Genomic DNA, 25,733 nt, shown 5'->3' on the forward strand with positions numbered 1-25,733 from the left:
ATACATCCATCCATTTTCTAACCCACCCATTCCTGGTCAAAGTCTAAATCAGTGCTCGTTAATTATGGAGTTGTTCTAATCTACAGAGGAGAGCTGCAATTAAGGCATTAAGTGGTTAATGTACCTAATTTTATGAAATCCTAACAACTTTAAAGAAGTGTATGTTTTCCCCCAGGCCAGAAACTTACAGGTGCTATCCCAGGAGAATTATAAATGATGTCAGACTGATAGATTAGGAGGGGTTGGGAAATGGTGTTTTATGTCTTCAGAGAACTCTTTTTTATGGCTCTGCTCCCTATAAAACACACTCAACTTCCTCTTGGCCCCACTGAGAAGCATAGGCTGTCAAAACAGACAACTTCATCTAACGGGGTAAGTCACTCTATATGCTGCACTGGAGGACTGCTAGGATACATTTCAGTTAATGTATGTGATATTCCTTTTGAAAACAGAATATTTAAATCATAGGCAATGGGCTACAGCAGTGCCCCGACAATGTGGATTCCATGTATCCTCAGGTTACACTGCGGTTTGCAGACCTACAATTTGCAGACAAATTGTATGTTTTACATACCCATGGTTCAGCATGGCATCTACAGTATATCACTCCAGGGTTTAATGCATTACAGTATTTGAGTTGAGTTCAGGTTGAGTTCTGTTAGTAGAACGAGAGGACATGAATGGAAATTAACTGAAGGTAGATTCCATCTAGACATTAGGAAAAAATTTTTCACGCAGAGAGTAGTCAATGTGTGGAATAGCCTGCCAGGTCACGCAGTAGTGGCAGAAACTCTGGGGACTTTCAAGACCAGGCTTGATACGGTGTTAGATACGATCTAGTCTGTAGGTAATCAGAGCACTATTTTAGTTGGGAAAATGGCAAGCATTGTTGAGCTGAATGGCCTGTTGTCATCATTATATTATGTTCTGTTATTTCTCTGCTCAGTCACCCATCTTCCACGTTGTGATCTTGCAGCACACTGGTGTGATTATTTTTTCTATATTTTCTCAAATTCTCTTGTTCATTAACATTGGCTTTTTCCTTGACTGTGGCCCCTAAGTGAACATTAACTTTTAGTCATAAAGATAAAAGTCAAATGAAAGGGGCAAGGAATATAATGACCTTGGAAGAAGAGCAGAAGGGCTTGAGAGGCTAGCAGTGGAACACATTATGTGGGTAAATTAAAATTAAATTCATACTAAAATTCATAATAAAAAAGTGAGGCAAAGGTGACTAAAGGCTCAATGAAAAGTGAAGTCTGGTACACCACTAACTGTAATCTTGAAAAAATGGAAAAGTACTGAACTTATGGATGGAAGACCAGGTGTAGAAAAAAATTATTTAAGTGCAAATATAATGTGTGAGAGGTTAAGTTGTTGTACAAGCACCTTGGGGAAAGTTTGGGGAAGGAAGTGTTGCAGTTATACATTTTCAAACCTGTTAGGCAGAGGTGTCAAGTTCCAGTCCTGGAGGGCTATAGTGTCTGGCGGTTGTATGGGTGTTTTTGGCACAAGGGTTTCATGTGAGTCATTGATTGGCTAAGGTATCCACACACCTTGTGTGAGGGTGGGGAACCACACGCAACTACAATAAATTCAAAAGGGGGTTTCTTTAAGTTACCACCGAAGTGGAAACCACTAGGTCTCAGTAAGAGACTTGAGGAAGGGGTAGCGAAAAGAAAAGACTCAACTCCTAAGGGAGAATATCCCAACACAAAGTAAATGTCTCGGCAGGAGAACGAAACTAAGGCGTAAGGAGTGAGTGAACTGCAGGAAGACTGCAGTGCAGTCTGAAGAAAAGCAAAAGAAAAGGGTACCTCGTAAATGAGGAAGGCAAAAGGCACTTAAGGAAAATAAAGAATTAAAGCTAGGTGACTAGTAGGACAGGTGTCTTACTATTACTCAAAACAAAATCTAAATTCAAAAATCCAATACCTTTTTCTTACTACACTTTCTCTAAAAGAGCTGTTTTTTCTGTACCGGCTTTCATGTACGTAAGTAGACACTAAAGCGAAGAACAGACCTCGCGTGAGCGTATATAAGCTCTCTCAATCAGGTGCAAACAATCGGTCATAATCAAAAGCAATCATGGAGCACCCTCAGACGGTCCTGAAGATTACCACACTCAGTTACCTAAAACAGCACTCAGTTTCCTCAACAGGGATACTGAGTAGCCGATTAGTACGAAACGGCGTTGATTAGCACAACCCACGATGCCGCACAGCAAACCGAATAAGGAACCATGACAACTTGTTCTCAATGCCTCATTTGGCAGTTGATTGAAATGTAAACGCAAAAACCCACAGACACTTGGGATTCAGTTTGGCACTCCTGCTGTAAGTGCCTATTTGAAAACTTTAAGAAAAGGTGCAACCTTGTTGTTGTGTGGAGTTACTATGGTTTGTTTTGTTTGTGCTTAGTGAAAGAAGACTTGGAACTGCAGTTTTGCCAAACTGAAAAATACAGGCTTTTTGTGCGGTTTTGTTGTTATTCAGTTTCAATTTCTTGTGTGCCATTATTCGATTTGATGTTTCTCCTTATTTGCTGTTTTTCTACTTTTTGTTACTCGGGCCAAAGGAAGTTTTGGAATGTGCACATTAGAAGTGGAAAGTCCAGTGGTCAGGAAATAAAAATCCTGCCATGTGTTTAATCCACCCATGAACTAATCCATCTGATTTCACTAATTAGTTTGACCTCCTGTGTGAAGAACTGTGCTAATTAGCAAATCCACATGATTGGAACAAAACACTGGGAAGAACCTTCGTAACCTGGATTTTCCACCTCTGCCAAATTTAAAAAAATATTAGTTTTGCTTAGCTCCACTGTTTCGGAACTTTTGGTTTGTCAAGTTTGGTCAATATGGTATCTCAGGATATTTTAAAGGGAAATGTGCATTCATAAAGAATTCATTGTATTTTTTCTCAAAAAAAAAAAAAAACAGATTGTTACAGTATAACATGTACATCTGCTGTCCAGCACACTCAGAACGGATTTAGGATGAGTCTTCAAAATGAATATTTAAAGTTAGTTTGTGTTAATTAAAGGTGAGAAGAGTCATCATGTTCTTTACATTTCAGTTTTTTAAATTAATGGACGGTTCTCCAAAAGTACAAGAAGATGCCTGGAGTGCTGTGGAAGAGTGGTGAGGAGCATTTTCTCTCCCTGTGCTGCCTTAACAAAGTCTGTTCAAAATTGTTCTAGAAACTTTTCCCAGCCTGAGGTTATGTCTGCCATTGTAATAATGGTCACTTCTACTTATCAGTTTATTTCTGTTTATTTCTTTCTCATCATGTCAGTCAGCAGATGGAAGGAGTATTCCACAGCCACCTGGATGAAAAGGTGCGGCCTTACATAGACCTGATTGACTCCCTCAGAGTGATCGGCATTGAGAAAGACCTGGCCTTGCCCGCCATCGCTGTGATTGGAGACCAGAGCTCTGGCAAGAGCTCTGTACTGGAGGCCCTGTCTGGGGTGGCACTGCCCAGAGGGACCGGTGAGACACACACACATTCAGTACACACATACACACACAGTACACCCCCCCCACACACACACACACTTCACACACACACACATGCACACACACACACACAGTACACACACACGTGCCCATGCGCACACACAGACACCCACACGCACACACACAGTGTGCACACTACATGGATAACATGGCTTGAAATTCTCTTCACCTTCAATTCAGGAATTGTGACCCGCTGTCCTCTTGAGCTAAAGCTGAGGAAGCTGAGAGGAGGAATCCACTGGAGGGCCTCCATCTCCTACAGAGACGAGTTCATCCAGTTTGATGACCCATCACTGGTGGAAGGCTATGTGGCTGAGGGTTGGTGCTATTTTCTTTATATATTGTTTTTACTTTTTACCATTGATAATTCTTATCAGCAGTAATAACAGAGTCACCAGTTTTTCCAAAGCAGTTCTCGCCTGTATTTCAGTCATCCCCCAGTATGAGTGGCTAATTTCATCGCATTTGTTAGACAATTACCGCAGTACAACTCCCCAGCTATCCAGATTGATAAGTGATTTGTGAATGAATGATTATTGACAGCAAGTTCCCACACTGTCACATGCTGTATTCAGCTTACTTATTAGAACCACAGACACTCTGGAGAAGGATATTTTCATTGTGTTGTGCTTTGTCATTGTTTTTTAATCTGTGGGATGTAGCCTACACACACAAACAACACCGACCCAGTTAATTTCCTTCATAACCAACCCATTAATGTTTAACTCCTGTCCATCCTAGTACAACTATGCTTAGCTTCGGAACCAAAGTTGGAGAGGTCAGGAACACTTAACAAATGTTCCTTAGCACTCAGTCCTTGGGCCCCTCCTCTTTTCTCTCTATGCCTAGTCTCTTCACTCTGTCATCTCCACTCATGTCTTATCATTTCCATGCTGATGACACACAGTTTGTTCTTTCCTTCCCCTCTGATGCATTGGTGCTGGCACACATCTCAGCTTGCCTACAAGAGTCAGATAGAATCATCATCTTAAGCTCAACTTGGTTGAAAGTCATATGCTCTACTTCCCAATTAAGTCCTTCCCTTCTGCATCAGTCAGGAATCACAAAGTGATACTTGAGTGGTACTCAATGACAAACTGTGCATCTGTGATCATGGCGGTTAATCGGATATGCAGATTCCTGCTGTAAAACAACGGAGAATCCACCCCTTCCTCACCACCTACTGAGCACAGCCTAGTACAGCCACTATTCATCTCCCCTCTGGACTATTGAAACTCCCTTCTTGCTGGCATCCCTTCCTCTACCATCAGATGTCTTCAGCTCATCCGGAATGCTGCTGCTTGCCTGATATACAGCCTCCACAGACTCTTCCATGCCACTCACCTTTCAGCTCCTTCCACGAGCTGCTCATATTGGCTTGCATCACATTCAAAACTTTGATGTGAGCCTATCGGGCAGCTAAATGGACAGCTCCTTTATATTTTCAAAAGATCACCAGACCTTACACACCTACCAGATCCCTCTGTTTTGCTAGCTCTGGGCATCTGGCACCTTCCCCCTACATACCTGCATGTCCAGGTCACGTCTCCTGTCTTTTCTGGCCCTCTGGTGCGCTTCCTACTGCAGTCAGAACAGCAGAAACACTGCCCACATCCCATTGCAGACTGAAGACTCACCTTTCAGATTGCAACATGGCTCCCCAGACCCCTTTAGATAACATTTATTTTTTCTCTTACTTGCTTTGAATTTCCTTTATAAGAATACTGTTAGTTATAGCTGTGTAAGGATACTAGATTGTCAGTATAGCAGTGCTTTGCATTGTTACAATACAATATGATTGTTCTCTTAATACAGTTACAGTTAATAATTATTAATGGGCCTCTGTGTCCACTTGGTGATGCAATATTTTTGTATTCCTAGGAGTTACACTGATGTTCTCCACTTCTGTACACCATTCTGGATAAGAGTGCACTTTGTAGTAGTAGTAATACAAATAATAATAGCAACATATTGTATGTTCAAATATGGAATGGATATGCATTTTTTAATGATATGTCTACACAACTACTGATACAGTACAACTTGTGCAGCACAAGTGACAAGTGCACTGCGTAATTGGGCTGGTGTGTAGTCAGTGGCAAATCATTGACTGGAGTTAATTTTTCTCTACTTCTTGCAACCCTCCTGGACCCCTCTTTTGATGCACCAGTGTGTCCTGACCAACAGTTTTGGAAACAGCTCAAAAATATTACACTTTCCCATCATTTTCCACAGCGCAGGACAAGCTGGCTGGAGTAGGGGTGGGAATCAGTGATGAGCTGATCACTTTGGAGATCAGCTCTCCTGATGTGTGTGATCTCACCCTCATTGATCTACCTGGAATTGCCAGGGTTCCTGTTAAAGGTCAACCAGATGACATCGGGGATCAGGTGAGTGTAGAGCTTAAAGGTTATTGTACTTGTTTTTTCATTTAGTTTTTACTTATATACTATTTTTTAGTTTCATTTCCAGTTTCAGGGAGAGAATGTATCTTTAAGTTAAAGTTCTGTATGAAGCAAACACCTTGGCCTTAACAGACGGAGTAGGAACATCAATAAAAAATTGACTTACAGTTGCAAGAAATTGTGAACCCCTTGGAATTACCTGGATGTCTGCATTAATTACAAATTAAATGTTGTCTGATCTTTATTTAAGTCACAGTAATAGACAAACACATTCTGCTTAAACTAATAACACACAATCAACTCACAGTTCAGGCTGGACAAAGTATGTGAACCCTTGTATCAAATAAGTAAGACTTACATAAGATTACATTAAACTGGATGGGTTTCCACAGTTTTTAGTGGAATTTATATTGTTCCCTCTTTAAATGATTGTAGCTAAATTAGTACAGTTGCATCCACAATGTAATGTAATGAGGCTTATTCTATTCCAGCCATATACCCTCTCTAAATGGTTCAGATGCATTGGTCTCAGGGCTGTACTGAAGTAGCTGCAAAATTGAAATGAATGGGTCCAAAAGATTAATACAGGTTATTAGCCTGCTATAAAATGGGCATTAATCACAGGCAAAAATTTTACTGAATATCATATTTTGTCATTTCAGATTAAAAGTCTCATCCTGAATTTAATTAATAAGACTGAAACCATTATTTTAGTTGTGGTTCCATGTAATGTTGACATAGCAACAACAGAAGCTTTGAAGATGGCACAGGAAGTTGATCCTGAGGGGAAAAGGACTCTGGGTAAGAAAAACAAGCAGATTGTTTTGGCCATGTGCAGAACCAGTCTGCCAATTGTAGATTTGTGCATGCTTTTCAAGTATTCATGCTTCATTTTCTTCACTTTTTCCGGCAACACCACTTTGCAGAAAAAATGAGATATTAATAACGTATTTCTTAGTACAACATATTTTATTTTTATTGGCCAGGATTCAGTGAAATGTGTCAATTGATAATTTTGGATTTTAATTACATTTTATCAATGCATACTGTTTACCAAGTTCAGTAATTACCTAAATTAACTTGTTAAAACTGTGAAGGAATTAATATATTTATTTGTCAGTTGGGTATTTTAGTTTCATATTTAAAACATGGATGTTTTGTTTAAGGAGGAAATCCTCCATTTGAACTTCATTATAAGTACATTACAATATTTCCAGTCATGTGACTCTGTCAACAGTGAAAAGGCCTGGGTCTCCTGGGTACTATACTTAGTTTGATATTGTCCTGAAGCTGTTGTTGCTCAATTTCAGTTAAACCTCAAATACTAATGAGAACATTAACTTGTGGTGATTTTGTTTTTCTCTGAAAAGCAATCCTGACCAAGCCAGACCTGGTTGATAAAGGGACAGAGAAGATTATTCTTGATATTATTCAAAACCAAGTGATCCCTCTCAGCAAGGGCTACATCATTGTGAAGTGCCGTGGCCAGAAGCAGATCGATGCCAGGATCTCCCTGTCTGATGCCACCAGAATGGAGAGAGATTTCTTTAGGCACCATGAGTACTTCAGGTATGATAGAAGAACGATAGCAGCATTGATTAAATTGCATTCATCCATCTTGCACATTATAAGTGCACTATATGACCAAAAGTATCTGGACACCCCTTGGTCTGGGGCTGTTGTTCCATGGGCTAGGCCCCTTACTTCCAGTGAACGCAATGGCATTCTAGACTAGAATGCTCCAACATCTAGTATAAAGACTTCCCAGAAGAGTGGAGGTTATTATAGCAGTAGTAATTAATGATTTTTCATGAGATGTTGGATGTCAGGTATCCACAAACTTTTGGCCATGTAGTGCTTTTACAGGCTGTAATATGAAAAGATCAGACACCCACGCGTCACATGCAAATGTTTTCTACCCAAATTGTCTCAACACTGTATCACGTGTGTACGAGAGACAAAAACTAATATACATCTGAAATGGTGTGATGTAATATTACTGCACCATTGGCAAATATACTATATGACAGCTGCACACAAGCCTTAGATCACCATGTGCGATGCCAGGTGTTGGATGGAGTGGTGTAAAGCACTTTGTTATTGGACTCCGGGGCAGTGGAAATGCGTTCTCTGGAGTGATGAATCAAGCTTCACTTTCTGGCAGTCTGATGGACAAATCTGGGTTAGGCAAATGCCAGGAGAACGCTACCTGCCCGAATGCATAGTGCCATCTGTAATGTTTGGTGGAGGAGAAATAATGGTCTGTGGCTGCTCGGCCATGGAAACCCATTTCATGAAGCTCCCAATGAACAGTTCTTGTGCTGACGTTGCTTCCAGAGGCAGTCGGGAACTCGGTAGTGAGCGTTGCAATCGAGGACAGACGATTTTTACGTGCTACATGTTTCAGAACTTGGCGGTCCCATTCTGTGAGCTCGAGTGACCTACTGCTTTTCAGCTGAGCTGTTGTTGCTCTTAGATGTTTCACAATAAGAGCAGTACAGTTGACTAAGGCAGGGCAGAAATTTGACGAACTGACTTGTTGAAAAGGTGGCATCCTATGCCAGGGCCACGTTTAATATCACTGAGCTGTTCCATACTGTATACTGTATACTTGATTTTTTGTACCTGTTATCAATGAGTGTGGCTGAAATAGCCGAACTCACTAATTAGGAGTGTCCACATACTTTTTGTCATGTAGTGTATATGTAGGCCTAATGTGCAATGGTAACCAACAACACGTGTACACCAATAAGCCACAACATTAAAACCACCTACCTAATATTGTGTAGGTCCCCCTCGTGCCGCCAAAACAGCTCTGACCCCTCGAGGCATGGACTCCACCTCTGAAGGTGTCCTCTGGTATATTTGGATTTCTGTATATATTTGTACCTACTGTATATTTGTATCTGATATTTTGTATGTACAGTAAATTTGTATCTGATTGTGTTACTTTGTTGTCTTTGATGCTGCAACAGTGCAAATTCCACCCGGGGATCAATAAAGAACACCACTACTACTGCTTCTACTACTTATTACATTATTGGTTTTTATTACATAAACAATTTTGAAATGGATTACATTATTGGGAGTTATTACACTATTGGTAGTTTATTACATTATTAGTTGCTACAGGGCTATAAAAAGTTAAGATATTGTTAGAGAGTGAATTATTTCCACATGATTTAAAAAACTCTTGACGGGTAGTAGTAGTGTTCTTTATTGGTTAATATTAACCAGTCGCATACATAGGTTTGCGACTGGTTAATATTAATGGGTAAATCATTATGGATGTTGAAGCATGTGCCTTGTACTTGAGTTTTGTTAAAATACAAATACAAATTTTAAAAACTACAGTACTGGATCATGTGTTTACATTTGGGAACTGGAACTGTCATTATTTTCACAGTGGCCTTCTGTATGAGGAGAAAGCCACCACACAGTGTCTTGCCACAAAACTGACTCAGGACCTTGTTGACCACATCAAAGTGAGTTTCCCCATTCAACCTGGCAACCTGCTTCACAACATTCAGTGTTTAATCCACTCTTGTGCACTAAACACAGAGTATTTTTAGTCCTTGTGTACTATAATCTCTGGTTTCAGTCTTGTACTGGGGTTCCCATCATTTGCCCTGGAGAAGTGCAGTGTATGGTCATTTTCTTTCCAACCTTAAGCAATTCCTCCCACCTACCTTTGGATGTATGAAGGACACTGGCAAGATGTGCAATTATGCAGGAATACAATGGGAAAAGGGGCAATTAAAAGAAAAATGTAGAAGGACAAAAAACAAGTTACTTGACAATTAAGTAACACAATACATAACATTAAAGGAAGGAAGAGAAACTGATAACTGAATATTTTGAATTTTTCATTGTGAAAGGAGAACAGGAAATTTTTTATTATAAATTTCTCTTCATAGAACATATAGGCCTACACTACTCCATGGATGCTCTTTACCTACGCATCATGCATTAAAATCACATAGCCACACACCATGTAGTGGATTACCCTTACATACATTCGTTTGATTTGAACTCAGTGTTGAGTGAATCCAGGCCAATGATTCATCACTGGCTACCATAAGGCTCTATGATTCTAACATTACTTTGCATATGTGTGTCATTGTCAGGTTAATTAACAGAGTGACTGATTGGTGTTTTCATTCCCTTTTCCCAGAAATCCCTTCCTCTCATATCTGAGCAAATTAAGAAACAGCTGTGGGACACCAAGAAAGAGCTGAGTCTGTGTTTGAGTGGGCCACCTCTGGAACCTCAAGAGAGGAAGAGCTACCTCATCGATGTGAGTACCCACATACCTCACTCTGTTTGCCTGCCCACATACACGCATCTTAATATTCCCTCAACATATTCGCACACACACGTTGACACACTTCACTCCAGCGGGCATGTCTAGACATTGCAAAGACATGGGGCTCAGCGCAGAAGATAAATTTCAATTTTTTAAATCCATCGCTAAGTTCACATCCACTTTAAAATTCAATTATGTAAATAACATACTATTCTAACATACTATTCTATCACCTACTATGACATAAAGTGCTTGCAAATACAATAATGTGAAGCAAAACGTAACCGTCATTGAGTTTTCTCCATATTTTCCTTTTTATGCATACTGTCCTTGTTCAATTTTGTAAGTTATTCTTTTCAGAAATAAACTGAATTCACTTGTGGAGGGTCATTTTTTTCGGTTTGGATGGTCAATACCATGGCTTGCCAAAATATAATACCCACTGCATGCCACTGATATACACATCATAAATATTTTAATCAACATCATCAAGCTAGTGGGAGGCATGGTGGTGCAGCGGGTAGCACTGTCGCCTCACAGCAAGAAGGTCGTCGATTCAAATCTCGTCCAGGGGCCTTTCTGTGTGGAATTTCCATGTTCTCCCCGTGTCCGCGTGGGTTTCCTCCGGGTACTCCGGTTTCCTCCCACAGTTCAGACATGCAGGTAGGCTAATTGTAGACTCTATATTGCCCATAGGTATGAGTGTGCTCTGCGATAGATTGGCAGCCTGTGCAGGGTGTATTCCTGCCTCTCGCCCAATGCACGCTGGGATAGGCTCCAGCATCCCCCTGTGACCCTGCTCAGGATAAGCGGGTATAGATAATGGATGGATGGATGGATGGATCATCAAGCTAACTGGCTCTGGCTAGATGCGATGGCTAACTTAACGTTAATGTTAAGTTTTTAGTCAAGAACAGGGTTTACTTACGTTAGCTAGCTAGGTTAGCTTTATTCCTGGCGTAAGCCTTGTTGGGCAATGTTACAAACACTAGCTAAGTTAGCTAATGCATTAAAACCAAATATTAACATAGAGCTAGCCGGTATACATACAATACTTTTAACATCAGTTAGACCATTATTCTACCTTAGATTTTGTAATTAGTTCCTGCACTAGCAACCTGAACAGCAATGTTGAGAAGTAAATTAAGTTCATGTGTATAGCTACAAATGCATTTGCTTCTGGTGCAATTGATCCCACTGGAGTATGGCACCAGTTGGGATGAATGATGAATTCAGCCTCATACCTTTTCTATCCCAAAGTATTCAGATAAATATAGCGGTGTAACCTTCTCACGGATGATCTAGATAGTCTCCTTGTTATTGGAAAGGCTTCACAGTTCTTTCTTCAATGAAAAAAATAAATGAATAATTTCTATAGCCAATTTTTTTTTTCTCTGCAATGCCAGCAATTCAGCTGGACCTAGCTTGTTTTTTTAAATAACTGAAGCATCGTGTTGTCAGCAATTCGGTTATTCTGGCCTAATAATTAAAAGGCTGTTTAAATCCATATCCGCTAATTATGTTACTAGCTGCCAGACATGTTGATTGAATGACTGACCATGTTAGTCACCAACCTACACCCTGAGCCAACCAGAGGAGAATAGATTCCCCCCCTTGAGCCTGGTTCCTTCCGAGGTTTCTTCCCATCTGCCTCAGGGAGATTTTCCTTGCCACTGTTGCCTTAGGCTTGCTACTGTGGGGGCCTAGGCCAGGGTTGTCTGTGAAGCATACTGTGACGATCGCTGTGAAATGTGCTATATAAATAAAATTTGATTGATGTATTGATTGAGGCTAACAATTCACCAATATATATTTGAATACAGTGGCGTCACTAAGGTCGGTGGCACCCGGTGCGGTAGACCGTTGGTGTCACCCAATATTGTCGACGGGGGGGGTGTGTGCTGTTGAATTGCGTGTTATGCATTCAAATGACAAAGCGCTTCTCGTCACATTACCACTAATTAAATCAACCGGCAGTAAACTGCATCGGAGAAATTAGTTGTTTCAGCCTGTTGCTACACAAAACACTGCACAAAACTTTTGTTTTCATGTTAAATCAGTGACACTTAGCCTACAACCCCGACGTCAACCCCACCCTTTCTCTTAGCTGAAGAGTTCTCCCCATTCCTTAGCTAAAGTTGGTCTCTGCAACTTTATGAATAGATTTTAAGAAGAAACTCTTAGCTAGGAGCTTGTAGTGCCACTTAGGATAACTCTTAGTGGTAAAATAACATGTTTTCTAAGTACAGCCCCATATTTTTAAACATGGACTACACATGTTGAATAAACTAGAAAGATTTTGCATAGTACTGTGTTTAAATTTATTTTATGTCCTGTCTGTTTGCACTGCAGATACTAACACAGTTCAACGGCATAATAAACCGGTTGTCCACAGGGGAGGTTGTCCAACATGACAACCTATTCATCCAGCTGCGATCTGAATTTGAAAAGTGGAAAGAACACCTGGATGGCAGCAAAGAAACATGTACGGACTTTATTACACATATAGAAAGAAAGATGTGTACTCTCCTGAAATTACACTGCATAGATATTATTCAGTGTTTTTTTGTTGTTTTGCTTTGCACCAGTAAATCTTCATTGTTTGCCACCTCATCTCTGCCTCCGCCTCGTTGTCTGCACCTGGGTCCACTCAGTACACTGCCTCGCAGGTGCCAAACCGTGTGCGTGGATTTAAAAAACCAAACCCGCGGATTACAAAACAGAGAGTATGGATTTCCACACTGAGATACTTTTTTCACCTACGGTGCCTTTGGGGACTCCATACATTCCCTCTAAGTTATAAAATGAGATTTCTGTACCTACTGTGTAAAAGTAGTAAATTCCTTCCTACCTTTGGGCACTTAAAGGAGACCTTTCTTTCTGTACTAATAATGTAAAATACAAATTGCCCTCAGTGTGGTATTTGTGATATTTGTTATGGAATCATTGAGATGTATTTTGTTTTGTCCACATTCTTGCAGTTCACAGAACAGTGCAGGAAGTTGTAATGGAGTACGATCTGAAACACAGAAGGCGTGAGCTGGCAGGGTTTAACAACTACAGCGTGTTTGAGATGGTCGTCCAGAGGCTGGTGGTGGAGCTGAAGAGGCCAGCCATAAACACGATGAAGATCATCCGTGGTAATGCTCAGGGGGCTATGCAAAGTTGTTCGGATCATAATTCATCATTCATCTAGGCAGGGGCGTGTAGTCATTGATGTGAGAGGGGACTCTTGCCACCCCCACCAATCATCACCGTGCAAAATAATGAGCTCCAAAATGTTTGGGACAAACATTTTTCATCACTTGGAGTTCTCTTCGGGCCTGAAAATTTAAGCACAACCCGACCTGGCCTGAGTGACATACATAATATTTGCATGCATGTATGGGTGGCCTAACTTGTGTTACAGTTCTGTGACACAGTGCATGTATGGGTGTTTGGGTGATTGCCGGGTGGGGGTTTAAAATATTGCTTCTGTGTTTGTTTTGTGTTCCTTGTTATGTTTGATTAACAGATATGGTCCAGCAGCAGTTTACCGACGTGGCTAAAACCTCCTTCATGAATTATCCTTTTCTTCAGTGTGTTTCATTGGTAAATCATGCATCACATTTTATGCTTGCATTAATCTAGATAATTTAAAAAAACTATCATTAATAGTTCTGAATATTAATACATAATCAGAATAAACAGATTAGTTTGATATAACTAAACTGCAGACTGGGGAACCCTTCGGTTCTGCAAAAAAAGTGAATTAAACAATAGAAACGTCTCTCAATGTATCAAGATACACAACAAGTATATGGGCACCTGATGTCCAACATCACATCCACAATTATGGGCATTAATATGGAGTTGGTCCACCCTTTGCTGCTATAACAGCCTCCACTCTTCTGGGAAGGCTATATACTAGATATTGCAGTGTTGCTGCAGGGATTTGCTTCCATAAGGTGCTGGATGGGGTTGAGGTCAAGGCTCTGTGCAGGCCAGTCAAGTTCTTCCATACTGATCTCAGCAAAACCATTTCTATATGGACCTCGCTGGTGTCCAGGAGCATTGTTATCCGGAAACAGGAAAGGGCCTTCCCAAAACTGTTGCCACAAAGTTGGAAGCACAGAATCATCCAAAATGCCTTTGCATTAAGATTTCCCTTCACTGGAACTTAGGTGGCCTAGCCCAAACCATGAAAAACGGCCCCAGACCAAGGGGTGTCCAGATACTTTTGGTCATATAGTTTTTGGTCATTTTATATTGCATACATACAGGTTCTTAGACTTTCAGATACAATCAGAATGTGAGGTTTTTGAATAAACTTTAGTGTGGTTGCTTCAGCTGTTGTTTTGCTGATACCAGATGAAAACGTTTGAGAACTGTAGCCTCTTAAAACATAACCAGTGTAACCTTATAAACATTACAACCTAATGAGATTTTGTAGACTATCAAACAGTGCCACTTTGTCACCAAATTGCACATCCAAAAAAAGCATCCAACTTTAATGTAATGTTACAATGCTTCCTAACTACAAGCTTCTGTCTAAAATGGTGGCAACATTATTACGCAAAATATTCACATTATAATAGCCTTTGTCGCACATATCACCATAGCGTTCATATTGTTCGGACAAAAATTCAGAAAATGATATGAAATATAGAGCTTGCTCCACGCTGCATACCAAGTTCCATGAATATCGGTCCAGTGGTTCTGGAGGTGCTGTCATTCCAGTTCTTTTCACAAAATTCAAAATGGCAGAAAATTTGTTCCTTGTGCGGAGACATTACCAAATTTCATGACTCTAGGTCAAATGAGGTGAGGGTCATGAGATTTTAAAATGTTCGCCTTAAATCATCTATTACATTGTCAGCATGTGGACAAAATGAAAGGACATACCTAGCTTAAAAACTGTAGGAGTTGCGTGCAGAAATTTACGCTGAAAGAAAACTAGAAGTTTAGGAAGTATGCAAGAGAACAAATTGTGAATTTCTGAAACAACCACCCTAATAAATATTGGTTTGAACTTTGTTGGTAATATTGTGATCATAGTAATTAAATATCTTAATCAAATTAAGCAATATGACTTCTTATAAATCAGTAATGTGATTGAATAATGATATAAACCTGATACTTGTGCTTGTGTATTAAAGAGCCACTGCTCTGCGACTATAACCTGTGTTGGATAAAGGCTTCAAACCACAGGGTGGTTATTTTGGGAGGCTGTCAGATTAAAATGTTTGGGAACCTCTGCTTTGAACCTATTGCACCACTTATGTCCCCGCTATCTGCAGAACAAGATAGATAACATCCAATCAACACAGGAGTCCCTGGTACAGGAGAGGATCTTGGAACAATTTGAAATGGAGCAGCTAGTGTACACACAGGACGGCATCTACTACAAAAGCCTGAATGAATGCAAGGCTGCAGGCGGGGAGAAGGCTTCTGATGATAACTGTGCAGACTGGGATAGCAGGTCCAACTACCCAGACATGCTCAAAGCCTACTATGAGGTGGGTTAGGTAGAAGACCAGCTGCAGTATGTAGACGTATTTTTGTTTTTTAAATGGTGGCTATACTGGATAGTCTTCAGCCAATATACAGTGACAACAGGTGTATGGTTTTTACACTGAAAAATTAAAACTCTGACAGCATGAATGGGGATAAAGAGGGCTAACAAGACACATTTTGCAGGTTATTTAATTTTGATTTTTTTTTTCAGTGGAAAAAACCATACACCTGCTGTCACTGCTCATTGTCTGAAAGTGAAATGTGTTATGAAGTTTTGACTTCTAAAGACGTTCTGACTGCGCAAAGGGACCCCATGTCTAATTTAATTAGATCATGTCTAATTAAAAAGCAGACATGGTCCAGAATTGTTCATAATTCCATACAAAGATTGTCTATTTCCAGTCCCAGAAAATATCTCTTCCTCCTTTACCCACTCCACAGATTGTTGTCCAGCGGCTGGCTGACCAGGTGCCGATGCTGATCCGCTACTTCCTGCTGAAGGAGTCGGGCCGGATGTTGTGCAGGGAGATGCTTAACCTGATGGATGGAAGTAATGTAAATGAGATCCTGCGCGAGGAGTCGGAAGTCAGCCGCAAGAGGATCGACATGCAGAACCGCCTGGAGCGCCTCACGCTGGCCCAGAAAAAGATCAGCAATTTCTTCTGAGGCAGAGAAAGAATGGCACTGGATTCCCATGCCTTCATTTCTAGAATGTGTGTAAATCTGGGCATGTGCTTATCTCCCGCACTAGCTTCATGATTTATCAATTTTGTACATAATGTGGAAAAAATAAGACAATGCATACTGGCTGAAAAATGACAATACAAGTCACAGATATTTTAATTTGCTTAATCAAAATGTGAAAAATAAAATTGAGTTAAATTTAGTCGTTCTTATTGTAATGGTTTACAAATGCACGAGTATGGGCTAATTTGCTGTTATACCAAGTATCAAAGTCCTGGGGCCTGCTGCAAAAACAATTACCAACTAAACACACATAGGCTCAGGGTGTGTTTGTGCAAGAAGAGTAACTGACTGTGTTTGATAAGGAAATTCTGCTTCTTGCATAGCCACTAATATGATAAAGAAGTTTATTTTTTCCCCTGCTAATTATCTTCCCCCGTAAGAAGGGTATATCGGCGAACTGTGGTACAGTATATAATCTTCTGTGCTCGATGAACTTGCCTTGTCAAAGGTATAGTTCCCTGATGGCCATTGGAATAATTTATTTGCCAAAGAATCATTTTTCAGATCTGGTCATTGTTTTTTTGGCAATTGCCAGAGTTCGTTTCATGCACAGTAAAATGTTCAGTAGAGACCATACAGTATGTACTCTGTAAGAGTTGTTTGAACAGTGAACATTTTACTGTGTTATTATATCCCCCCAAGGGGACTGCTGTGGTCAGTTAGTTTCAACATGGACAATCAGCAATCAAGAGGTTTGATGTCACAGTATTCAATTTAAATAGTCATGTATTATCAATGGATATCCCCCTCAAATGAAGTTTTATTGTGAACTGTGATGAAAAGAAGTAATTTACACAGTAAAATAAAACCATTTTTCACATGTGAGTGAGTAATTGTAGAGTGCTAATATGGCTGGCTAAGTGGACAAGCACATCACATGGGGAAGGTGGTGTCAGACAACAATCATATTTTGAATGTAACAACTGGTAGCTGTCTGGAAACTGATAATATTGATTCAATCCGATCTCAAACTCGAAAAGGCACAATTTGCTTGAGTCAGTTGCTATATTAAGTTATAAAAAGGCACTGTAAGAAGATTACTGTAAATTTTAAATAATTGTGTTTATATGTTTTTTTTTTTTTTTTGTAGTATTTTGTGCGTATGACACCCCTGGAAGGAAGATGCACCGTTGGTTGCAGCATGGAGAAAGAGAGAGCGTACCCACACCAACACGAAATTGAATAAATCAAAAACATTCACCCTTCCCTCTTCCCCTCATGGGTTCCGGGCGAAACAAACCAAAACAACACACTAATATAATAACGACAAAGACGAAAGCAAAATGGAACGACAACTTTTCAGCTCGCCGCTCCTAGCTGGCCAGCTTCTTATGGAGTTACTTTTGTGTCTTTATTATGCAATGAAACAGAATAGATTTGAGAGCAAAACTTTCCACATTGCAATCAAAAAATAGATTTGAGAACAAAACTATTGACACTGCAAAAAAATGTTTTTATATGCAAGTAAAATAAATTTGTGATTAAAAATGTATCAATGTGGATGAATAACCTTTGTTTGCGAATCCAAAAGTTTTCTTTGCAAATCCAAAAGTTTTCTTTGCGAATGCAAAAGTTTTTGTCAATAGTTTTGCTCTCAAATCTATTTTTTGATTGCAGTGTGAAAAGTTTTGCCCTCAAATCTATTCTGTTTGATTGCATAATCAAGACACAAAAGTAGCTCCAAAGCTTCTCAGCTGACCAGCTCCTCCTGCCTTTCAGCGGCGGTTTACTTTCTCCACATCTTTTGTCTGCAGATAAACAAAACTCACACAGACTTCCTCTCTGAGTGCGTGCCCCCGGTCTCAGCCCCAAACTGTGGTGAGGAACACAGATTTAAGCACCTGGGCTGAACAGTTAACGCCCAGGTGCATGCGCTCTCTCCACCAGCCAGCGTCACCGAGATCAATCCAGTTCCCCGCCCGGCCGAATACCACAGTGGGTTATTTAATGTGGGTTACTTAAGATTATGTACCAAAAAAAGTTTCATTTTTACGTAGTTTTCTAAAACGTCTTACCACGTACAAAGGTGTATATTGAACATCTATAAAAAATGCAACACAATGTGATAAAACCAAGGAGTGACAACTGAACAATTTCAAACCTACAGAATAAAATTAAAGTCAGATTAATGTGTTAAGCAACACAGAACATTTTGTTTTCCCGAATGCTCGTAGACAAGTCAAAAGAAGCTCGGAGCAGCATCACGTGAAGAAGAGGTAGGCTATGTCACTTGGGGCGACTGCAGTACAGGAGATAGGAATTTGAGAAGCACTTATTTATTTATTATGGTTTGACATTATAGATATTAGATATTATAGAATTGATATATATATATATATATATATATATATATATATATGATTACAGAATCTTATAACATGCACTCTTTGGCTATTTACAGTAAATCTCTGCAATATCCATGTCTTCTCCTATAAAATCCATGGCGAGAATGTTAAGTGATTGGCCTATAATAGCCTATAGCATGCACATAATGTGCCAATGTGTCAACAGTAATTAAAGGAAATGTAAAAATCATGAAGGCTACAGTTTTTATTCATTTCTGTAAAATAATACCACGCATAGAGAGATACAGAGTTTGGTTAATAATATCTACCAGCAATAGCGAAATATATTCAGGTACGAATGTGTGTGTGTGTGTGTGCGCGTTACATTGCGACTACTCTGACTTCCCGAAAACAAGGTTGCCACCCGCTGTACTGGATATGTACTGCCACCTCACCTACTGTACTGGAGGGGGTAGCTAAAATGAGGACTTTACGGGTAACACATCTCTCACACAAACTGTCTGATTTCAGGCCGATTCTGTTCAACTGTATATAATAAAAAGGAAAATACCAGGGGAAAATGACCAAATAGGCGGAAAGCAGGAGAGGGGGTTACAATGTGGGAGAAATCTGCGAAAAACAGGAGTGTTGACAGGTATAATTGTGCACAGTAGGCCTATTTGTCTGTGGGTTGTGTTCCAGGTGTCTTTACGGTTAGGGCAATGGGGGGCAGAGCCAACAGCAAGGTGTTTATTTCGGTGTGTGCCACAGGTTTCTAAATAAACCAAGGATTTGAGATGCTAACTGGCTCACCTAGTCGTTCATAGCATGAGCGCTACACTGGTGTCAGAAGTGAAAACTTTTTTTTCTTTTATTAATTAGCCAAGGCTTGTTGCTGCCTAGCTGACTAGATAGCCAACAGAGTAGGAGTCTTCTGTTTGATGGCCAACTCCGCACGCTGTCTGTAACTGGGGACATATTTCTGAGGGGTATGAGAATTAAGCAGGAGGAGACTGATGACAAGTATGGAGAGAGGGCGTTCGGGTGGACATTGGACATGGCTGAAGAGCTGTGAGGAGCACTCAATCCTACTTACCTCAGTATCAGGGTCCACAGCAACGAAAAGGAGAAACAAGATAAAACAAATTACTGTCAACCATAAAAACAAGTTACTCTTTCTCCTCCACAGAAGTACCAGTGAAACACTGCTCAAGTAAACCACTTCTATGTGTACGAGAGTCCCATGATCATGGTCACTTAGCAAGGCCCTGCCTGCGTCCCACAAGATATCCCAGGACCTGTTGGGTTGTGATCACTGAATTCAAATGAGAAGAGCCACTGACTTACACACAAGCACACACATACAGATGCACACACAGACATGAAATGTACACCATCAGAGAGATAGGCAGGAATTCTTAAGTGTACTTGTCAAAAAAATGTACAAAAAAATAAACAACACAACAGGTGTGACCTCTCTGGAGTTGTTCACATACAAAGATAAACAACAACCAATCCATTTCCCCTCTGCCTCTTTACTTTTTTTAGATGAATCAAAACTGCTCTGTGGTGCTAAACAACATTTAAATATAAATGTGATAAATTACAACAGAACGTGAAGGCCAAAAAAGACATTCAGTTTCAAATGGCATCAGAAAAACCCGTTCTGTTGTGGTTACACGCTGCAGATTAATTTATCGTAAGTTATCAAGACCATTGGGTGGATTCCTGCAAATCTTAAAACACTAGAGAGACTAGACATTGCATACAATTAAATCTTGTGAACCGTGCATAACCTTGTGGTTGGAACATTTGCTGACTTGATGAGTCATTGAGGGATGTTGCAACTCTGATTCTCAGAATTGACCCTTGTTTCTCATAATCCTAAAGAGGCTCAACAATGTAAAATGTATATATCTGCACTGCAAACAAACAATATCCATAATACTTCCAGCTGCATGATTTATTCAGAATCAATATTCATTACATTTGGGACAAACAAATAATTATGCAATATAATTTTTGTTGTCATTTCAATTAGACAACCTATTATGACTTGAGTACAATACCCAGGGTGTTTACTTGTTTTTTCCATATTAATGTTAGGAGGGAAAATTCAAATAAATGTCTAATGTGCTTTAATCTGATAAGTAAATTTAGGCATGCTTTAGAGTTCATATTCCTATACATCAAGTATATATTTTATATGTAATTAGTCTTAAGATATTTTTTTCTTAAGATAAAAGCAAATAAATTAATAGAACTTTGGCTATTGTATTTTATGGTAATGTAATAACAGTAATGGGTATGATAATGTACTTTCCCAAGTGACTTATCAATGTACTTACCCCTTTTTTGTGGCTTTGTGGTTCTTTTTGGCTCAGTGATATAAAATGCATTCAACTTCCTCCTTGCCTCACTGAAAAAGATATAGTTGTCAAGACATCTCCACCTAACAAGGTAAGTCACTCAATATGCTGCACTGGAGGACTGCTAGGATACACTTCGGCTAACATATATGACGTGCCTTTTGGAAGTAGAATATGTCATAGGCTTAATAAATCACAGGCAACGGGCAACAATAGTTCCTTGACAAAGTGGATTCCATATATCCAGTTTCCACTTTGCAGAACGGCTGCATTAGGTTTTACATCCACCAGTTCAGAATCTATATCAGTCTGTGGTTTAATGCATTACAGTATTTTACCACCCATCTTCCGTTTCTTCTCATAGCATACTGAGGTGATTATTCTATATTTGCTGAAGATTTTATCACATTTTCTTGTTCATTGACATTTATTTTGCCCTTAATTGTGGCTCCTAAGCGAGCATTGAGTTTTAGTCTTAAAGATGGTAGTCAACTGAAAAGCACAATGAATGTAATGACCTTAGAATAAAAGTGGAAGGGTTTGATAGGCATGCAGGAGGGGAGAGTGTAGAGGGACACATTATGGGGTAAACTAATCTTTGATTTGTACAATAATAAAGTGAGGCAAGAGTGAACGACTTGCAGTGGCACAAAAAGAGTGAACCATAATCCTGCAAAAAATGGAAAAAGCACAAATAATTTTCTTTGAAGTACCAATATAATTTGTGAGATGCAAAGATGGGAAGTATTTCAGGCATAAATTATCAAGCCTGTAAGGGGTAATTCCAAAACTTTAAGAAAAGGTACAACCTTAGTGCTGTTTTAGTTGCTATTGTTTGTTTCATCTGTGCTTCGCAAAGGAAGAGGCAATATACACTTTCGGGCAAAAAAGCTAACCCACTTCCCATATGCAACTTGGTGTTGCAAAATACAGGTTTTTTGTGCTGCTTTGTTATTGAATTTCCATTTCTGGTGCTTAATTTTTAACACAGAAATACATTAGATTTTTATGATAATTTGTTTGGCTGCTTTGATACTTTTCTTTACTCTGGAAAACAAAATAGCCCATTGAAGAAATGTAACCAATGTTTCAGTTGACATACCCTTTCCTCCAAATTTAAAAATAAAATACTTATTTTCCTCAGCTCCAGTGTTTCAATTTCTTATGTTCGGTCAGTTATCTATTTAAAAGGGTAATATGACGTGTCTCTAAAGAATTAGTCGTAATTTTTCCTCAAGTTTAGATAATCTGTTGTCTAGCAGTCAGAACAGTTTTAGGATGAATATTGAAAGTCATTTTCCATTCATTAATGGTGAGAGCAGAGAGACATCATGTTTTTTTTACATTTCAGATAATTTTTTTATCAATGGACAATCCTGCAGAAAACTATGAAGATGCCAGTACTGCTGTGGAAGAGTGGTGAGGGGCATTTGCATTCAATGTCTATTCAAAATTGTTCTAAAAACAGAATGTTTTCACAGACATTTTATTTCTGTCACTGAAAAAATGGTCATGCCTATCAATTATTTTCTGTTTATTTCTTATCATGTCAGTCACCCAATGGAAGGAGTATTCCACAGCCACCTGGATGAAAAGGTGCGGCCTTACATAGACCTGATTGACTCCCTCAGAGTGATCGGCATCGAGAAAGATCTGGCCTTGCCGGCCATCGCTGTGATCGGAGACCAGAGCTCTGGCAAGAGCTCCGTACTGGAGGCCCTGTCTGGGGTGGCACTGCCCAGAGGGAGTGGTAAGATGTGCACAAGCACACACATACACACACACAATACACATGAACACGCACACATACCCATTTCTCCCCCCATACACACATGCATACACAAATACACACACACACGCACACAGACATAAAGTACTCCCCCTCCCCGCACTCACACACACACACACACACACAGATAGACACTACCACAGAGCTTTCACCTATTTCCCCAGTGGTGGAACAAACTCCCCATTCCTCTATGAACCACTCAGTCTCTGCCTATTTTCCGCCGTGGTCTGAAGACGCATATCTTCTGACTCTACCTTGATCAACTTTAACACTGCACTCCTCTGAAGGGCTATCACTTTCATGTAACATTTGTATCTTGATCTTCTGGAACTTTCATATTGCACTTGCGTCTTCTAGCACTTTCATATTGCACTTGTGTGTTCATCTTGATGTTGTAGCTCTTCATCATATCTCTGATGTTCCTGGCTATGGGGAACTGATACTTTCTGAGAACTGTACCTTATTTGACCTGTGTTCTGTAGTTGTTTCAATTACCTTTGGTATGCATGTATTGTACGTCGCTTTGGATAAAAGCATCTTCCAAATAAAATGTATTGTAATGTACATGGATCCCATGGCTTCAAACTCCTTTCTCTTTACAGGAATTGTGACCCGCTGTCCTCTTGAGCTAAAGCTGAGGAAGGTGAGAGGAGGAATCCACTGGAAGGCCTCCATCTCCTACAGAGACGAGTTCATCCAGTTCGATGACCCATCACTGGTGGAAGGCTATGTGGCTGAGGGTTGGTGCTATTTTCTTAACATGTTATTATTGCTTTTTAATTGGTAAGACAATAGGTAGCTCATATATCATTAGCAGTAGTAACATAGGTAGGCTCACCAGTTTTTCCAAAATAGGTTTCTAACCTGCATTTCAGTCACCCCCAGCATGAGGTCAGTAGTGGCTTCTTTGATTGCATGTGTCAGACAATGACCACATTACAACTCCCCAGTCATCTGCATCGATAACTCTGTTCTCACTTAGTTCCCACACTGTCACATGCTGCATTCAGCACAGTTATGTGAACCACAGACATGCTGAAGTAGCATACTTTTATAGTGTTGTGCTTTGTCATTGTTTGTTAATCTGTGGCGTGTAGTCTATGGACATAAAAAGTGCCACATCCAGGTACTAATCAAGCCCAGCTCTGATCAGCTTCAGTAGAAAGTGAGCCCAGCCCCTGTAGGTTTCTTTAATGACTAAGCCCGGTCCTGATTAGCTTCAGTCCATCCTAGCCCAAACATTCTCAGCTTCAGCACAAACCAAGTCCAGTCCCAGTTGATTTCTTTAATAACTGAGCACAGTCCTGCTTAGCTGCATTCCATCCAAGCCAAACCCTGCTTAGTTTCAGTATCAATTCAGTATCGATTCATTTAAGTATCAATTCAGGCCCAGCCCAGCTCAGCTTAGCTTCAGCTCTTTTACATGTGAAGGGTATGTGGATGTGTTCTGGGGATTTAATTTTTATTTTCATGAAGGTGACAATTTCCCTCTTTTCCATTGCACATAATTGTAATTGGTATCATTTATTTAAGAAATGGTTTGTATTGCCTTGCTCTTTAGCTAATAGGCAGGTCAGCAGAACCTATGGTTATAAGAATATAATGTTGATGTTGTGAGACTATTGATGCCCTCTTCCAGATCAGTATGGCTTTACTTCCCTGAAGATTTCCTTACATGTTTTATTACACACTCCTTATTAATTATAGCATATGCAGACTTAAACATATGATTCAAAACCAGAAATGCTGCTGACTCGTCCAGTTACCTGCTCCTCAGCAGTGTCATCTTCGGTTACATTATTGGTATTCAGTAGATGAACTTATGCAGAGCGACTTACTTTTTAGTATTTTTCACATAGTATCCATTTTTACAGCCAGAAATGGAAACTGAAACAGTTTAGATTAAGTACTTTACTAAAGGATACAAGGACAGTGTTCTACTTGGGAATCAAACCTACATACTTTGGGTTAGAAGCCAGTTCCCTACACTTTATGCCCCTTAGTTCAGCCTATGTACAGCACATGTTCTCTACTTTCTTCTCATTTCACAATCCTTTCCCTCCTATACCCCTTCAACCCTCACTACGGAAGACTGTGCTACCTTTTTTGACAAGAACATTACTGACATCTGCAGTTCTTTCAGGATGGAGTCCTTAAACAATATAGTGAAGCTTCCCTCCAGACAATCTTCCCCCCTTTGCCTTGTCAATTCTTATGGATGATTACCTCAATCAACTCCTGCTATCCCCACCATTCTGCTCCCTGGATCCCATCCTTCCATTCAATCTCTGCTGATATCGTCTCATTTATCTCCTCTCCAGTGAGCTCCTCCCTATCACCTGGATTTGTCCTTGCTGTCTTTGAACAAGCTCAGATTACCCCCTGCTCAAGAAACCCACCCATTACCCATCATCTAGAACAACCGTCCTATATCTCTTCTTTACTTTCTCGCCAAAACTCTGGAACATGCTGGTTTCAACTCTGCAGCTCTCTTTAAAAATGTTTTTATTTTTATCACAGAACAGCCTTCTAGACCCTCACTAGTCCAGCTTAAGGGCTGACTATTCAAATGAGGCTGCCCAACTTGCAGTCAATGAGCAGTGTCATGCTACAAAGGCATCTTCTCTGTCCTTAGCCTCTCCAGCATTTGACATGGTTGACCATCAACTCCTGCTGTCTTCCCTGACTACCACCAGGATTTCTGGCACTGCTCTCAACTGATTTACTCTGTACCTCGACTATCTCTCCTTCTAAGTTACATGGGGGAGGTGTAGTTTAGAGATCTCAGGAACTGTTATTAGGTGTCCCCCAGAGCC

General features: G+C 40.0%; 2 protein-coding genes across 2 annotated transcripts in view; both read left to right on the forward strand.

Moving 5' to 3' along the window:
- LOC135250906 (interferon-induced GTP-binding protein Mx3-like) overlaps positions 1-25,733 on the forward strand; it is a 71,297-nt gene that overhangs the window by 30,324 nt on the left and 15,240 nt on the right. The window contains exons 2-5 of the mRNA XM_064327713.1: positions 21,144-21,219; positions 22,480-22,547; positions 22,682-22,878; positions 23,520-23,657. Coding sequence (XP_064183783.1) covers positions 22,495-22,547; positions 22,682-22,878; positions 23,520-23,657 — 388 coding nt within the window. The 5' untranslated portion in view covers positions 21,144-21,219; positions 22,480-22,494. The remainder of the gene's footprint in view (positions 1-21,143; positions 21,220-22,479; positions 22,548-22,681; positions 22,879-23,519; positions 23,658-25,733) is intronic.
- Positions 266-17,299, forward strand: LOC135250904 (interferon-induced GTP-binding protein Mx3-like). Its single transcript, XM_064327710.1, has 14 exons — positions 266-372; positions 3,078-3,142; positions 3,297-3,493; positions 3,701-3,838; positions 5,756-5,910; positions 6,588-6,726; positions 7,296-7,494; positions 9,332-9,410; positions 10,100-10,222; positions 12,584-12,716; positions 13,213-13,371; positions 13,746-13,822; positions 15,511-15,729; positions 16,169-17,299. Exons 1-14 carry the CDS (start codon positions 283-285, stop codon positions 16,391-16,393), a joined length of 1,998 nt encoding a protein of 665 aa, XP_064183780.1. The 5' UTR covers positions 266-282; the 3' UTR covers positions 16,394-17,299.

This window comes from Anguilla rostrata, chromosome 3 (assembly GCF_018555375.3).
Source record: "Anguilla rostrata isolate EN2019 chromosome 3, ASM1855537v3, whole genome shotgun sequence".
Lineage (NCBI taxonomy): Eukaryota > Metazoa > Chordata > Actinopteri > Anguilliformes > Anguillidae > Anguilla > Anguilla rostrata.

Bases quoted from the DNA above. Each gene is read 5' to 3' on its own strand.
- LOC135250904 (XM_064327710.1), top strand. From the start codon at position 283: ATGGCTCTGCTCCCTATAAAACACACTCAACTTCCTCTTGGCCCCACT. The intron at 7,495-9,331 runs GTATGATAGAAG...TTATTTTCACAG, and splicing joins AGGCACCATGAGTACTTCAG to TGGCCTTCTGTATGAGGAGA. The intron at 15,730-16,168 runs GTGGGTTAGGTA...CCCACTCCACAG, and splicing joins TGCTCAAAGCCTACTATGAG to ATTGTTGTCCAGCGGCTGGC.